The 15518-nt window shown below is 40.3% G+C and overlaps 1 protein-coding gene across 1 annotated transcript; it reads right to left on the reverse strand.

Annotated features, from left to right (window-relative positions):
• Positions 1–580: 580 nt before the first annotated feature.
• Positions 581–8360, reverse strand: SAMD7 (sterile alpha motif domain containing 7). Its single transcript, XM_058844287.1, has 8 exons — positions 8258–8360; positions 7443–7569; positions 7162–7298; positions 5937–6015; positions 2917–3596; positions 2163–2284; positions 1785–1895; positions 581–1112 (listed from the first exon to the last, which is right to left on the reverse strand). The coding sequence occupies exons 1-8, from the start codon at positions 8358–8360 to the stop codon at positions 840–842; spliced, it is 1632 nt and encodes a 543-aa protein (XP_058700270.1). The 3' UTR covers positions 581–839.
• Positions 8361–15518: the final 7158 nt, after the last annotated feature.

Below are 15518 nucleotides of genomic sequence, written 5' to 3' on the forward strand. Positions count from 1 at the left end.
GTCTCTCCCAAAGTGAAGAACACTGAACATGCTGCTGAGGGAAGGGCTTTCCACGGCTTGCCCAGGTGAGCTGATGGGAAGGGTGTTCTGGCAGAGGCTGCCAGGAACCAGGTGGCTTTGAGCCTGCTGCCTGCAGGGAATGTCACTGTCCCAGTGACTGGCCTTCGTGGCAGAGGCTGGTGACTCAACTCAGCTTGCAGTCACGAAATGCAAATTCCAGCCCTGGTGATAAGAATGCCTTGGAATAATTAAAACTGCTGTCACACATGGTATTTTCATGTTCAATCTGTGTATCTTTATAAGCTGTATACCCTTGCCAGGCACTTAGACTTAGTTCTGGAGTAGCAATGGATTAACTCAAATTGCCAAGTCTGGGGTATATTTCTCCATATCCTGTAGGCAGTTCCATACTGTCCCAATTAATTCCCTGTGAATGTTCTGTATAAATTTTATTCAGGAGAAGCAGAAGTCAACTATGTTTGGAAGCTGTGACTTTTCCATGTAGTTTCTCAGCTGACCACTGGAACACACTGTAAGACATACAGAGCACTCTGAGTCTCTGACAGCTTTCAGTGATAATCTGGGACTTCAGTGAAAAGTTCAATTTACCTGTTAACTCTACTGGTATTCTTTTCAATGAATTGCACTTGAAAGTAATTGCACTAACCTGTAGCTGCATTTCTGAATGCCTTTCAGATATACCAATTCCTCATGCTGCATTGGCAGCTTATTTCCTTCAGTCCCAGCCTTACAAAGGTTTCAGGCTGTAGCTTCTTCTCAAACACTTTGTAACTTGAGGTTCCTGGATTATTAAAAACGTGTCATGTCCTGGACTTAGCTCAAGTTTTCTGGAAAGCAATCATCTGGAACTCAGCCTGGGATCCAGCTGTGTCACATGGATTTTCCCTGCTTTCTGAAGCAATCTGTTCCACTGCTTGGGAGGTTTCTGGGTCCTGGGAGCAGGGACTGTCCAGGGTGTCACCACTGCTGTTGCAGTGCAGGGGGGAGGCCATGTCAGAGGGCTGCTCCGAGGGTTTCCCTGGAGCAGGAGGCAGGGGCATGGACAGAGGGACATTCATCATGTAGAACACGTTGCCCAGGCGTCGGGACACCTTTAAAGACAAAGGCACAATTGCAGCAATGACTTCTTGCTGTTAAAGCCATTAAACATCAAGCCTGACTCTGGTGCAGCAACACCAGGGACATCCCAGATATCTGAAAAGGTTATCACATTCTTGTGAAATAAATATTTTCCATTTTCACTCTCTTATATTTTTCTAGGCCCAGGTTGTGGAAGTAGTGGTCAATACCCAGCTTGGGACTGTTGGTCTCGACAGCAGGATCCTCCTGCTCCTGAGGTGCAGCAACACCCAGGGACAGGGGGGAGGCAAACTGCCTGCCAGAAGTGGGGAAGGTGGTTGGAATGAGGGAGAGTGAGAGAGTACAAGGGGTTAAAGAAAAGGAAAAGAACCAGCAACAACAGAAACACACAGAGAGTTGATATTAGTGGATGAAATTAAGGACAGAAAACTGCAGAGAGGGACAGTCTGTTCCTGAAAAAATGTTTGGTCATATTTCTTACTGTCTCCCTGTGTGCCATGGTAACATACAGGGAAGCAAAAGGAAACTCTGTTGGAGTAATTTATTTTCTCCAGATATTGTGGCAGTTACCTTACCAGTGAAAAAAAAAGTGCTTTTTAGTTTGGAAAAATTCCCTCCTCTCATCTTCTGGCACTTTCATGTCTCTGTGAGTCACCATCTTGGCATATATTTTATGATCATACCTGAGAGCGGATTTTCAATGCTGGTCCGAGTTTTAATCCCATTGTATCCAGGAGATGTTCCTCTGTTAGCAGTGGAAGGGTTTCTCCATCGATAGCATGGTCTTTAAATATCTGATGAAATGATAAAACACATCATAGTGTGCTAAAATAGACTTTGATTGTTATTTTTCATGCTTAACCCTGAGGCATAAACAATAAAAAGAAGAAATAATTTTACTGGTTTATCTTTGTATTTATCTCCTAACTGCACAAAGAAAACTACTATTGTACTTGTAATTTTGGGACAATCAACTGCCCTCCCACATTTACATTTGTTTGCTGACATTTAAATCTAGATCATCCTAAGGACCTGAAAATGTGATGAATGTTTATAATCACCTGGGCATAATCTGAGCAGCCTGGGAGGCTGACAATGAAGTTGTGCACATCATCAACTGTCCACTTGCGAATGTCTTCAATGGAAGAAATGTCTTCTCCATTCAGGATCAGGCCATGAGCTCCTTTGAGGAGGAAACACAGAGGTTATCTTGCTAGAATTTTGCTGGCAAATCAAGAGGAAATGATTGTTGTCATGAGAATTTTTACACCTTTACAGAACCTAATATATTAACAGCAGGGTGCAGTCACTTGCAGATACAGGAGTCCTAGACACAAAATCACCAGGTAATAGCAGAACCTGGTTCTGAAAGGGTTTTTTTTGTGGTTTCTTTTGTTTACTGTTGGCACTGTACCTGCCAGTCACTACACATACAAATCATGCTGCAGGACTTCCTTTAATGAGTGCATTATTCAATGCTTTTTCTTATTTAGACTTTGCTGTTACTTTAATTTGACTAATATTTCAGTAGAACAGATCCAAGCATTTGCTAGTCCATAGTGCCTACTGTGAGTTAGGACATTTAGAAAAGTTGTGGGCTGAAGAGAGAGGCTAACTCACAACTTCATTCAGCAATTTTGTTTATTTTAATTGAAATTCCTTTTTAAAACAAGAATATAGATATTAGTATTTTCAGCATTAGAATTCTACTTTTAGTTGCAGTGACTCTACTATACCAAAAAGTCACTTAAAACAGAGGAAAGAATCAGGACACCAAATCAATAAAACCAGATTATTTAAATATGCCACTCAAACCTGAAGGTAGCAATGGGTTGTTGGGCACTGGAAATCCATATGGTAACGCTGAGAATGGGATTGCAGAAGGATACAGGTACTTGTCATCAAATGCAGCAGAGGAGCTGTTGGCTTCCTTCTCATTTGTGTTGCTGCAGCTGGTGGTTTCAGCAGGAATTTCATGAGTAGCACAGTTTTTTCTCAAGCCTTGTTCAAACTCTTTGCAGTTCTTGGCAACTGCAGATGGCTCAGTCTGGTTTTTGCTCTGCTCATGTTTGTTTGGTGTCTCCACCTCTACTTCTTTCTTGTCTTCTTTCTCATCATCCACTGCAGCTGAGGCAGAGTCCGTGGATTTGTCATCTGTCTGGTTCTTTGTGCCATTGGCACTGCCCTCGGCAGTTTTGTGATTTCCAGCTCTTCTCCCTGGGCGCCGTCCCCTCTCCCTTTGCAGTGTGGTGACTGGCGGGTACGGGCTGCTTGCCATGAGCATGGTGTTGCCATGGATTTCATCCAGGGTGGTACGATGGACATACAGGTCGTTGGCAAGGTGCCCTTCAGGGAGTCTGTGCCTGCCACGGAAAGCAATGGGACTGGCTGGCATCCCGTGGTAAAGGAAAGGGGCTTCCAGGCCCAGGAGTCCTTTCCGATGGGCTTTCTCCATTTCCTTTTGCTGAAAAATAGCACTCATCTCCATTTCCATTCTAAGAGACACACAGAGCATGAGCAGTTAGGGCAGCTCAGTTCCTTCATCACCCTTTTTTTTTTTCAGCAGCAGAATAAAACTCAGATAAATTAATAGGCAAGAGTACTGCTTGTTTTGTCTCTCCCCTACATTGCTATGTGTCAGAGGGTACAAGCTGCAGATGGAATGGCAACCATGGCTGTATTTAATGAGCTGTCAGATACAGATAGCAAGCTAAAAGAAAGGAAAACTTATCTTCCATGTGACGGCTCTGGATAATACTTCATACAAAAAAAGTGTTATTTGCATATTGACAATCCAGCCATGGGGACTATATTCATATTTGGAAAAGAGTCTCCAGAGTCTTAAGGATTGAAGACTAAAGAAAATAACTGATTTATATTATCACTCAGAAACTTCTACCAAAACCTGCAAAATTCCAGTGATATTGTAAATTATAAAGAACAAGAATGATATTATCTATGGAACCTTTGCATCTAGTCAGAGTAAGCTAATGTTAGACCTCTTGAGTTCCTCCACAGTGCCTGGCACCTGAGCATGGTTCTGAGAGTGTGAAAAGGTAAGATCCTGGTGGGAAGTGTTCAACTGATCTCCTTCCTTCTGGATGAATGCTCCAGAGTCTGTGCCAGCTTCCTGCTCCTGACATGGTGGATGGGAGGGCTTGCCAGTGGGATACAGAGAATACAAGTAATTGTGTTTTTCTCTGCTGTGCCAGCCTTTCCTGGCATCAGCTTTATCTGGAGCCAAGCCAGCGATCAAACAGAAAGGTGGAGCTCCTAGAGGAGCTTTGAGGAGCTTTCAGAGGGATTTCTGCATCTTTGGAAAAGAGCCTGTGAAGTAAAGCACTTTAAAGTGCATCAAGATAGCTTTCTTAACACTGCAATGAGTATAACAGGTCACAGAGAGTCTGATCTTCAGGAGAGTGTAAAATTGTCAGGAAAACAGTTTGGGTAAAAGCTATCTTATGCAGATTTTTTGGCATGAGGAGGAATTATTTGATCACACCATTCAGGGTTTTTTCTCTACCTTCTTTTTATTTTTGAAACAACCTCCAACTTTCTGATTTTCTGCTTTCAGAGATACAAAGGAAGTATTTTGTCTATGTCCCATGTCCTTGTACATTTTGCCTGATTATCATTACTCCCACCCAGCACTTGAAGTGCTGATAAACAGCAGAAAGCATTACATTCCTGCCTCCTCCTCCAGCTGAGATAGTTTATTCCTGTCAGGACCAGCAAACAGAGCTTTGGGATGAGGCAGAGTCCCTTGAAGAACGAGGATTTGAGCCCAGGTGCTCAGCAGCACAGCTGCACCAAGTGCAGGAGGTTGTCAACATCTGATTTCTGGAACAGCTGAAAGGAGCAAGTGCAGCCCTAAAGGTGACCTGAGCTACAGAAAGCTGTGTGGACACAGTGGAAATTGCCAGGGTGGAAAAAAACTGGGGTAAAAGGTTTTTAAGGTGTAGGTGAGCTATTTCATGTTGGAGTTTTCATGTTTGGTGGGCTGGGGGAAGAGCCTGAACAGGTAGAAGTAGTTCTATTGTGGCTGTAGGTGTATGAGATGGCCATGTCTGCTGCTAGTTATTTCACTTGCTTTTCTCAGGGTTTTTGCAATGTTGCAAGAGCTATAGGAAATGCGTTGCTGATGCAAATCTCATGCTTGGAGGAGTTCAGTAATGAAGCTTTGCTGACTTAAGAGCTCAGAACACTTCCATCCTGACTCTTTTCAGATGAATATACAGAACTTAACAATTCTTAGCTCTTAGTCTCACTGTGTGAGGGGCACTACCACTGAGCAGCCCAGTGTAGGAATGGCTGAGGTTACAGTTCCTCTGTGGAAATGGTGTGACTGTGAGGGAGGGTGGTTTCTTAACCACTACTGACTACACTGAAACTGTTACAAATAACTGGACTTTCTACAGTCACTCTGATATTCCAACTCTTCGGTCAAACTAGGAAAGCTGCCCATCCTGGTAGGGTGGAGACACAGCCACTCATCCCAAGGGCCCAGCTGCAGGCTTAAAGTGTTGTGTGTGATATCACACAGCTGAAAAGTTTGAATTTATTTCTGAACTTTTGTAACTTCAGGATGTTTGGATCCACAGTTCAAGGACTGCGCTGTAGCTTGTTCTTTTCCTTAACTAAGCTAAGGAGTTTGTTTATTTTTGTTACATCATTTTAAGAGTAAAAGCAAAATAGGGCAAGCAGAAAGTCAGTAGCTTCAGGCCTTAATTGATACTCAAGGGCCCTCTGCTGCTCTGGGTCACTTGAAAAACAATCTTGATCACTTTGCTGCTTTAATCCTGGCACACACCTCAGAGCAGTTTGCTATTGATTACCTGGCAATATTTTGCTTTTGTACCAGTTCTTGTCTTCTGGCCACAGCTTCCATGGATTCTGGTTGCAGAAAGCTGTATCCTTAGAGGGAAGGGGGGAAAAAAAAATGATCTTTAAAATTCACTTTTTCATCATGCACATACTCAACCCCCAAAGCAATGCAGAGACACTTTAAAAAACTTCATATGTCTTTTACTGTGGGCTTCACCTGGAAGGTGATAGGATTTCAAGTTAAATCCTATTTGTTGCCATTGTTTTGGTGGGAATATGTAGAAAGAACATGAAGTCCATCATCAGGTGTTTTCAGGATCAGATCTGTAATTAGGAATACCTGCCCTTAACCACAAAGGAAGGAGACTGCAGGGTGGTTTTATTTGGTGACTTATGCCTTTGAAGTACATGTAACTACTCAGAAAATAATAGCCATCAGTTGAGCAAAGCAAACCTGCTCCTTCAAGATTGCTTTCAGCCTGGAGGCTGTGCAATTTTAAATTACATTTCTTCTTGAGGGACTCTCCTATTTGAGATCCATGTTAAGTCAGGGAAAGGACCTGAAATCAGAGTTTTTTCCTTGGTGTATTGATGTGACATTGAAAATACATTCACTCATCTCAAAGAAACACTCTTAAGCTCACTTTGTATAAAGTAATATGTAAATTTTTGTGCAGCATGACTGGAATGCCATTGTGATGTCCATGTCCAACCTTCCCCTTGGAGCTGTGCTCCGTAATTTTGAGCCTGTATTAAAAGGACTTGTATTTGCCCTACATGAATTAAGTGGCATCATTATTAGTGGTAATATTATCATTATAGTGGTAGTATTAACATTAAAGAATATGATCAGTATAAAGCAGCCAATGCTCATATAAGAGGAAGAGGAAAATGTAGTGTAAAAGTGTTGTTGAGGAGCTATTTTTTAGCTATAGTCTTTTGTTTGGCTGTGAAAATTCTTGTAAAATACAGAAAGAAAAGGAGGGAACAAAAAACTCATAAAAGACTCTGAGAACTGTATTTAACAAAAGCTAGAATGGACATGCTTAGACCTAAACTGGCACAGTTTAGAATCTCTGGTGATCAGGCTGCCTCCTTTTAGTGAGCCTTTTTTCTAAGTAAAAGAAAATAAACTCTTATTGACACTACCAATAAACCTATGGAAAATGAGCAGGTGCAATTGGCTTTCTGATCCACACGGTCCCGCTTTTCAGGATGCAGAGGGTGCTTTGTTACCTGGGCCAGGGTAGACACGGTTGGACAGCAGGTTTGGCATGTTGGGGTGCTGTGGTACTGTGGGTCCCAGGTGGGATGCTATGTGGATTTGTCTGGGGTCAGCTGAGGCCATCATTTCACTTGAAGGTAATAGATCTCTGAGAGGAAAAAGAAAAAAAAAAACCACATTCAGATATGCAGATGATATTATTTAGTTAAGAATAACCAAAGGTCTTTACAGCCTCAGGGACAGCATACACAGAGAGATTAACTGCAGTGCTGGAACAGAAAATGTCCGGTACCTGTCCACCAGTCGCGGCTCAAACTGGGCGGGGATTGCCTGCATCCTCTGCTGGCCCGGCCCCATCAGCTGCGGGTTTACTGCCATCAGCTGGTTCCTCATTAGCATCTCCTGCCGCTGCCGCAGTTCTGGCACAAAGCATACACAGGTCTGCTGTTAGACGAGTAAGTTAGGAGGTGATTCTGGCTGCAGTATAACCTCACCAGAAAAAAATGTGTTGTCTTGTTTCCTCTAGAGCAAATCGCACCTTTTTTTAAATAGCAGCAACTGAAAACATGTTTTCACTGCCACCTGAACTACTTCGTTTAAATAATGTAGATTTATTCAATCAAACTGCAGTAAAAATAAATAGGATGTACTCAGTCAAGTGTATCAAAGGACAAATTACAATGAATACTAATTTACATAACATTATGAAGCAGAAGATAGCCATGGATGTTTAGTTCTCTGACTGAGAGGGTTTTCATTTCTAATACAGTTCCATTTTGAAAAAATCATACTAGGTGGAACCTGCATTGTCATAAAAAAGCAGCTTACAATGATGAGCCAAAACTTCATAAGGTCCAGATGTGGCTTTTGTTCTTGTGTGACATTTACTTGTCGTCCAGATGCTCAGCATCTCTTCATCAATACTGAATTCCAAGAGCCCTCTGCATTAATTTTTAATTACCCTAAGCAAAATGTTTCTGCAGTTACTCCTAAGATAAATTTGAAATACCATTTAAAGACATCAAATCTGCTGCTGGCTGATTCTTGTGGGTTGTAGGTGCCAGCAATGCTATAACCACTTGTGCAGTGGGGTTCCTTGCTGCTCACCTCCTGCTGCCATGCCACCTGCCAGCCGGTACAGGTGCTTTTCCTCCAGTGTTCCCTGTTCCCCCAGGATGGACATCTTCCTCATGTGCTCCCGGGGAGTCATGCTGCAGGGAAACAGCGACAACTCTGCTGAGGTAAAGAGCTGAAACAGCAGCACCAAAGAGAGGAACAAGACAATCACCAGTGAGAAACAGAGAAGGTTATTCAGGTTGTTTCCCAGCTAAGCAGGTGGTCCTGCCAGCCACAGCTGGATCCTTCCGTGCTTGTGGGTTGTAGTGTTTTCCATGTAGAAACATCGTTTTCAGGACAATGCAAACATTGCCCTTGCTTACACTGAGTTGTTCAGTGTCCTTGGATCCTACAGTGCAAGGAAAATCAGGATGCTGGAAAATAACACCTACTCCAAAGGAGGTAATTAAGCCCAAGTCTTTGCCTTCAGCCCCTGGTGTGTCTGAGAGCAGTGATGTGCTCATATTTATGAAGGCAGGTGTCTTTGGTTTAATTTCAGAATTGTAATAGTTTGGAGCTGTGTCTACTGTAAACTAAGTGAAGCAGATGAGAAGAAATAGTAGAAATTATTTCTTCCAAATAACATGAGCCCCTTAAGGCTGCCAAATTGAAGTAAAAAAGGTAAAAGATTATGTTTTGTAGTGATGAAACCAGTGATAAAACCAGTAAGACTCAGATTAATTATAAATCAATATATGTAATTAATATATACATAATTAATAATTGTAAAGAAAACAAGTCCTGTAACCCAGAGCCTGGATGTCAAACAGCTGTCCTGTATGAAATGCTTTGAGTTGAGGAGTTGGCAGAGGGAGCAGGCTGGCTCTGAAGGCAGCAGCAGGAGCATCTGTACGTTCATCTCACACTAGACTTGCAGAGCAAATGATTAGATCTTAATTTTTTTTTAAGTAAGGAGTTGAATTTCCATCCCCATTTAGCTCTTATGGATTCTTTCTGTCTTCTGAAAAAAAAAAAAAAATGTAATGCTGAATTGTTCTCATCCTGAAGATAGAGAATTACAGCTCCAGAAGTTCAATTAGCATTTGGTAGAGGTAACAGTGAGGGAAATGCAAAGACAGGAGCACTGTTCCTATCCAAAAAGCATATAAAAGCAAAGTCCTGTGTTTTGTTACCCAAGCTATTTATAAATTAGATTTATCTTTATAACTTCTTTTATTGCCTTTGACCTATTGATGAGTTTAAAATAATTTAAGTGATAGGTATCAATCTAGTTCACGTGCCTAAGGCATTTACCATTTCTTTGGCATGAGGGAGATACTTGGTCTCAAAATGAGTTTACCAAAAGGTAAACAAGCGAGTCATTTCAGCCATTTACACTGAAAGTAGTGGCCAAACTTAGACCATACCACTGGTGTTCCCTCAAAATAAAGAGTGCTTTACATTTGTAAGTGTAGATTAATGTAGTGTTGTAATATTGGATTCTGTGTTGGCCAAGATTCAGGTCTTCCTGGCTGCAGACAAATCTGTCAAATCCCAGACCAGCACCATGGCCTTTGTTCTTGACACTTGTATCTGAACATGTGCTGCTGGACATGTTTCCATTTGCCTTTTTTTTAGGATACTTTAGACTTAAAGCGATTTAGGATACTGGGTGCCTCATGAAGAGCATTTGAGCTGCCAAAGTGCTTCTGAGCTGCTAAAGCATTTTAAAGCTCAGTACTAAAGCGATTTAGTGCTAGACTAAACTTTTCAGCAGCTCAAAAAATAGGTGGTAACTGGGATGATGGTATTTGCCATACCATGTTGTTCAGTGAGCCATTTAGGTGTTTTTCTTTCTTGGATAGAGGCTCTGTATTGAATACTCTGCAAAATGAATGGAAATGATAAACTTCATGCAGCCCTTCTTACAGCCTGGCCTTTGGTGCACCTGACTGGAGAAACCTGGTCTACCTGAAGATGTCAGTGCTTATTGCAGGGGCACTGGACTAGATGGCCTTAAAGGTCTCTTTCATTCCAAACTGTTCTGTGATTCTGTCATATGAAGGTGCAAAGAAACCATCAGAGGTTCAGATAGCCATAATGGAAAAAAAAAAAATCCAGGAAGTTTTAACCTTTTTATTCTAGTAAATCAGGGAAAAAATAAAATTAATAGCGAGTTTTAATACTGACACGTTTCTGTCTCTCAGATGACTGACAAGTTGTACCACTTTTGCATTTTAGGAACTGTTAGAATGTGTCAGTCTCCTGTTTAAATCAAAGTTGTGAATGTGCTTTTTTTTCTGGAGAAATGTCCCTGTGTGGGAAAAAGACACACAAATAAAAGACACTTTCTTCATCAGGCCTTCCTAGAACTTCTACACTTCCCCCTAAAATCACACCAGGGACTAAAATTATATGATGTAACTCCAAATTGTAGAATCATGGAAAACCTGGTGGGAAAAGAGCCATCTGTTATGGCCCAAATCCCTCCTGGGGGATCCCATATACCCTGCCCATTCTAACAGACATCTCTCCAAAATCAAGCAGCAGTAAGTGGTTAGAAACCAGTAGCACCAGTATCACTGTGGTGTTCTCTGTGTAGTCTGTGCAGTTCCAAAAATAAGTCTGGATTTTGTGTTGGATATGAAGGATGATAGAGTGGCTGTTGACAGGCAGTCTCACCACACTGCCTCCTTTCAGAGATGGAACAGAAACTATAGTTTAGAAATTGTAGTTTCTAAGAACTTTCTTTAAAACTTCTATTTAAATATGAGGTTTTATTTTAAATGTTGGTATTTTCCCAGAATGTGGGGTAGTGATTACAGCAGCATCCACAGCAAAGTGATCCATATTTACTGATAATTATTATCCACCAGATGACCAAGATTCACAGATCACCATTTCAGACAATGTGCATCAGATAAAGAACTTATCCTTGCAAAGGTAGACAATGTGGTCTTTTAGTTTCACATGGAGAAGATATAGTATTGAAAAACTCATGGAATAATATGATTTAAAAGTTTTCTGGTATCTTCTTCCGCTAAAGCTGTAGCTTACTACTTCCACTGACCCAGTTTTTGAATCATCATAAGCCAAAAAGATTTGATTCCTTATTGAGGTTTTCACTGGAATTACTTCATGAAATCATTCTGTTTTTTTTTATTGGTGTGCCAATCAATCCTATCTAACTTGAATTTCTTCTCAGATATATAAAAATAACTCTGGTATTTGTGATACAAAGCTGTTATTTCCACCAGAATTCTAATCTCCTTCTACAAGTTGAATGGTAAAATATCTGTATTGTTCAAACTTAATTTAAAGGACATGTTTTATATGTGTGTGTTATCTGTATTAAATTACTTCTTTATTCCCCTGAATTTCCTGTTAGTGAAGTATTGAAATGATCAGGTGGGATAAATAGCTTAATAACATAATATAAAGATTAGTATGTAACTCTGTGTCAGGAGGAACCTGACTAATCCATGTTATTTCATTTAGAAAAATATCTTTTCCAGTTACTTAGCTGGGGTTCTGACCTGCAGGTCAAATTTAGGGTAGTTTAGGTTCATACTATTTTCATAACAACTCACATATTAGAAACCACTACAGCTGAGGAGGATCTGTCAGGGAACAGGGAAAGTACACTTCTGATACATTTATTAGCTGGGATTTGAGAGTAGCTCAAAATCTGGCATCAGGGTTCATATAAATTCATACACACCAGCTGTCCAGTGTTAGATTCATATATGGCTCTGCTCTGATCCTATTGCACAAATCCTGGCTGTACAGCACATTACAGGGATGAAGACAAGTTAATCTCTACCTTTAGAGTCTTACCCTTAGCAAACCCTTCTTGGCAGCAGGCAGAACCACTCACCCAGGACTAATTCTGTCTCAATTTATTAGATGAGAAGTGGCAAGACATGAACTTCATGAACCAGAAGCATTTGCAAATCTAATCATGCAACAGTTTCAAAATGTGTATAGCAGTCTAGGTGTTGTCATCAATTGCATTGGCAAAATACAGTTTAGTCATATGGACTTGTAGACTTCTTGGAAGACTTGTTTTTTTATTAAATGCATTGAGATTTCATTTAGAAATACTGCTTTTATTAATATCAAACACATGGAATTAGCATTCTTTAAGGTCAATGTTTAGTGGACTACAGCAGCATCTCCACAGACTGGAAGAAGCTGAGTATTGTTTGAAATGCTCAGGTAAATTTGTGTCAGCTAAATCAATCTAACATGCAATATGAACATGTATTCATGCTTATGAGTGAAACATATGAATGAAGACATACATAATCTCATTTGTATTTCCATTTGCTTTCCTTTTAGAAATAGCTGACCTAATTGCTTGAGAAATCAGGTGCTATTTAAAACAATAGATAAATATTCCAATATTATTAATAGTCTTAATGTTATTAGTTATAGGATCAAGGGTTCTTGCTCTGATTCTATACTAAGGGTCATAAAACTGGAGACTTTAATTGTTCCAGAATCCACAGTCAGCAAAATAAATAAGTTTTGGAAAGGAAAAAAGCACCTATGTTAGCATTACATCATACAGGAGCATAAAATATGTCTTCTTAATTGGAGTAAGGTGCCATTGGAGAGGCTGTGGGGCTAAATTCTAATCCTAGATATGTGGGCACAGACTGCTCAGAGACTGAGATTAGAGTGTAATCCTAAAACTGGATTGAGAACGATACATTCCCTAAAGAAAGGAAAATAACTATATTTATACTACATGTGTCAGCCAGCAGTTTGTGTTGCATGCCTTCACACTGCTGGGAGACGTGGATCTGTCCGTTCTTGAGCCAGCTGATTGGTAAAATTGTGAGTAACAAGTCACTCTGGTATTTAAACACACAGTTCTCAGCAAGTAGACAAGACTTAGTGCTGGCAAACTCAATCCTTCAGGAACTAAGCTGGGTTCATAACAAAAGCTCATCTTGTTCCCCTTGGAATGGCTGCGGGCAAGGGGAGATTTATTCCTGTGTGCCGCCAAGGCAGCACTCAGCTCGAGGCACGGGCAAAACCTGCTGGAGATGCTTTGTGCCGAGCACAAACACACAGCGAGGGCCTGCAAAGCCTATGAGGTGACAGAGACAGAGAGTGGAAGAAAAAGGAGCTGGATTCCTGCTGTTTGCTGTGGCACTGGAGCACAGGGATCTGGGACAGAGAGCAGCTGAGGTGGGAACTGCACCCAGGGCTCCTTCCTCAGCTCCGCGCTGTGACCGCAGGACTGGTCTCTGTACAGAGCTGAGATATATTTGTGTTTGTGGCAGCACCCAGAGGTTCCCCTGGGATCACTCCGAGGGCTTTAACAACTCCTGTTAAAAAACTAAGTACAACAGCTAAGCAAGAACTAATGAAAAAAGTGTGCATGCATGAGACATTGTGTGCATGCACTCACAGAACACTGTGCACCCACCCTGGATCCTGGCAAACTGGCACAGGGAGATGTTTACAAGGGATGGGTCTTCCTATTACATCAGTTATATACACAGAGATAAAAGCATGATGTAATTTGTTTTCCTTCTGGATTTATTTCATAATTAGGGATGACACTTGAAACATTATCCTCTTTCTTTGACTCTTTCAGAAGCCTAGAGGTTACAAAATATGGCAAAAGCAGGATCAGTTAAAAGGAAACTTGGTTATTTTTTACTTTTTGATAATTTTTACTTTTAAAGCATTAAAAAGAAATGTGTTGCTTTTTAATTTTATTTTTGAATACTGAAGATGGAAACTGTGGGACAGAAACCTTTCTGATCATTGGAGGGTCAGGCTGGTATTTCCAAATGAAATTGGAATTTTCAGTTGAATTTTACTGGGATTTATGTCTCACTTTTATATGAAAAGTCAGTGCAAGTGACAAATCTCTTGGTGGCAAAAGTAACCAGGTAGTGGAAAGAGGAACGAATTTTAGGTAGACTATTTAAAACTATTTTAATTTAACAATTCTTTAACTTAACTGGCTGATTAAGAGTTTGAATCTAGAAAATTTGTACTAAATCATTGGTACCTGCCCTTTTCAGTTAGGATATTAAATACTGCAGCAGTATCCCTTGCATTTTCCAAAATCCTATATTTGATGAATCTTCCACCACTAAGGTAAATCAAGATGATGTGGGTTTCCATCATCAATCATTTCAGGTCAGGTTTCTTTATTACAAAGCAAAATACAGCACATACTCATCTTGAAAAATATTTGCAGTTATGTTAGAGTACATATATATGCCACAGACGTCAGATACTAAACCCACTGTTATTATCCAAATTCATGTTTGAAGTCACAGGTCTTAAAATACAATACAAACTTCTTCCCCTTGTGAGATTAGCATGTGAAATTGCTCACCTGACCCTGTGAACAGGCTCAAAAATCAGCATCTCGATCAGACTGAAGATCTTCAGCTCCAGTTTGAAGGATCAGACCATGAGAGAATTGAGTTAGGATTGCCTTCCTCTCTTTCTGTATTCTGCTGCACTGTGGAGGTCTGGAAACTCACATGTTCTCTAACTAAGGAACTTGAATTTTTCACTCCAAAGACAATGTAATAGTGCCCAAGCCTTTCTCAGTCTACAGCTAATTCTGCCCACATAGCCAGACAATAAAATGTAAGAAACCCTCATTACCTTATGATATTCTAAAAAAATTATCCCACTGCGTATGTTGGTGTTCCACAAAGCTGCCAGCACTGGGGTTTGTTATGATGGCTACACACATACAGCCAAAAATTTTCACTGGGTAAATGTAATGTTATGTTATGTAATGTAAATCTAAGTCTAATGTAGGTACATCAGACTAAAGCGGCCAAATATATCTTGTGATGATGGCCTTGATTAATTCTGATTGCACGCTGATTTGGAAAATCCACTGCATCAGGAAATAACTATAAAATATTGAGATTTTTCTATTTTACTTTAAAAGATAAATGAGCATAAAGATGAAGATAAACATATTAACAACCACTTAGCTTTTAAGATTATTTTGTTACATATAGACAAGACAGTGAAACATTTGTACATATGTAACAAGCAATGCAATCTGAATCCAAACCCGCCTAGAAAAATACTGAATATGCAAGGACAAGTTTCCCAAAGTAAAATCCTCCATTTGTGAAACAGATCTTTAAATATTTCTAAAATGATCAAGTTATATCATAAGAAATATGGTATTTCCACCTGAATATGCAGAACTATTTACCCATAAGAACACCTACAGCAGATTGCTGAGAAATCAGAATAGAGTTAATCACATACTTTACTTTCTCTAAATCACCCTGCCTATTCCTAACTTTGT

This window comes from Poecile atricapillus, chromosome 8, assembly GCF_030490865.1.
Source record: "Poecile atricapillus isolate bPoeAtr1 chromosome 8, bPoeAtr1.hap1, whole genome shotgun sequence".
In the NCBI taxonomy this organism is placed as follows: Eukaryota; Metazoa; Chordata; class Aves; order Passeriformes; family Paridae; genus Poecile; species Poecile atricapillus.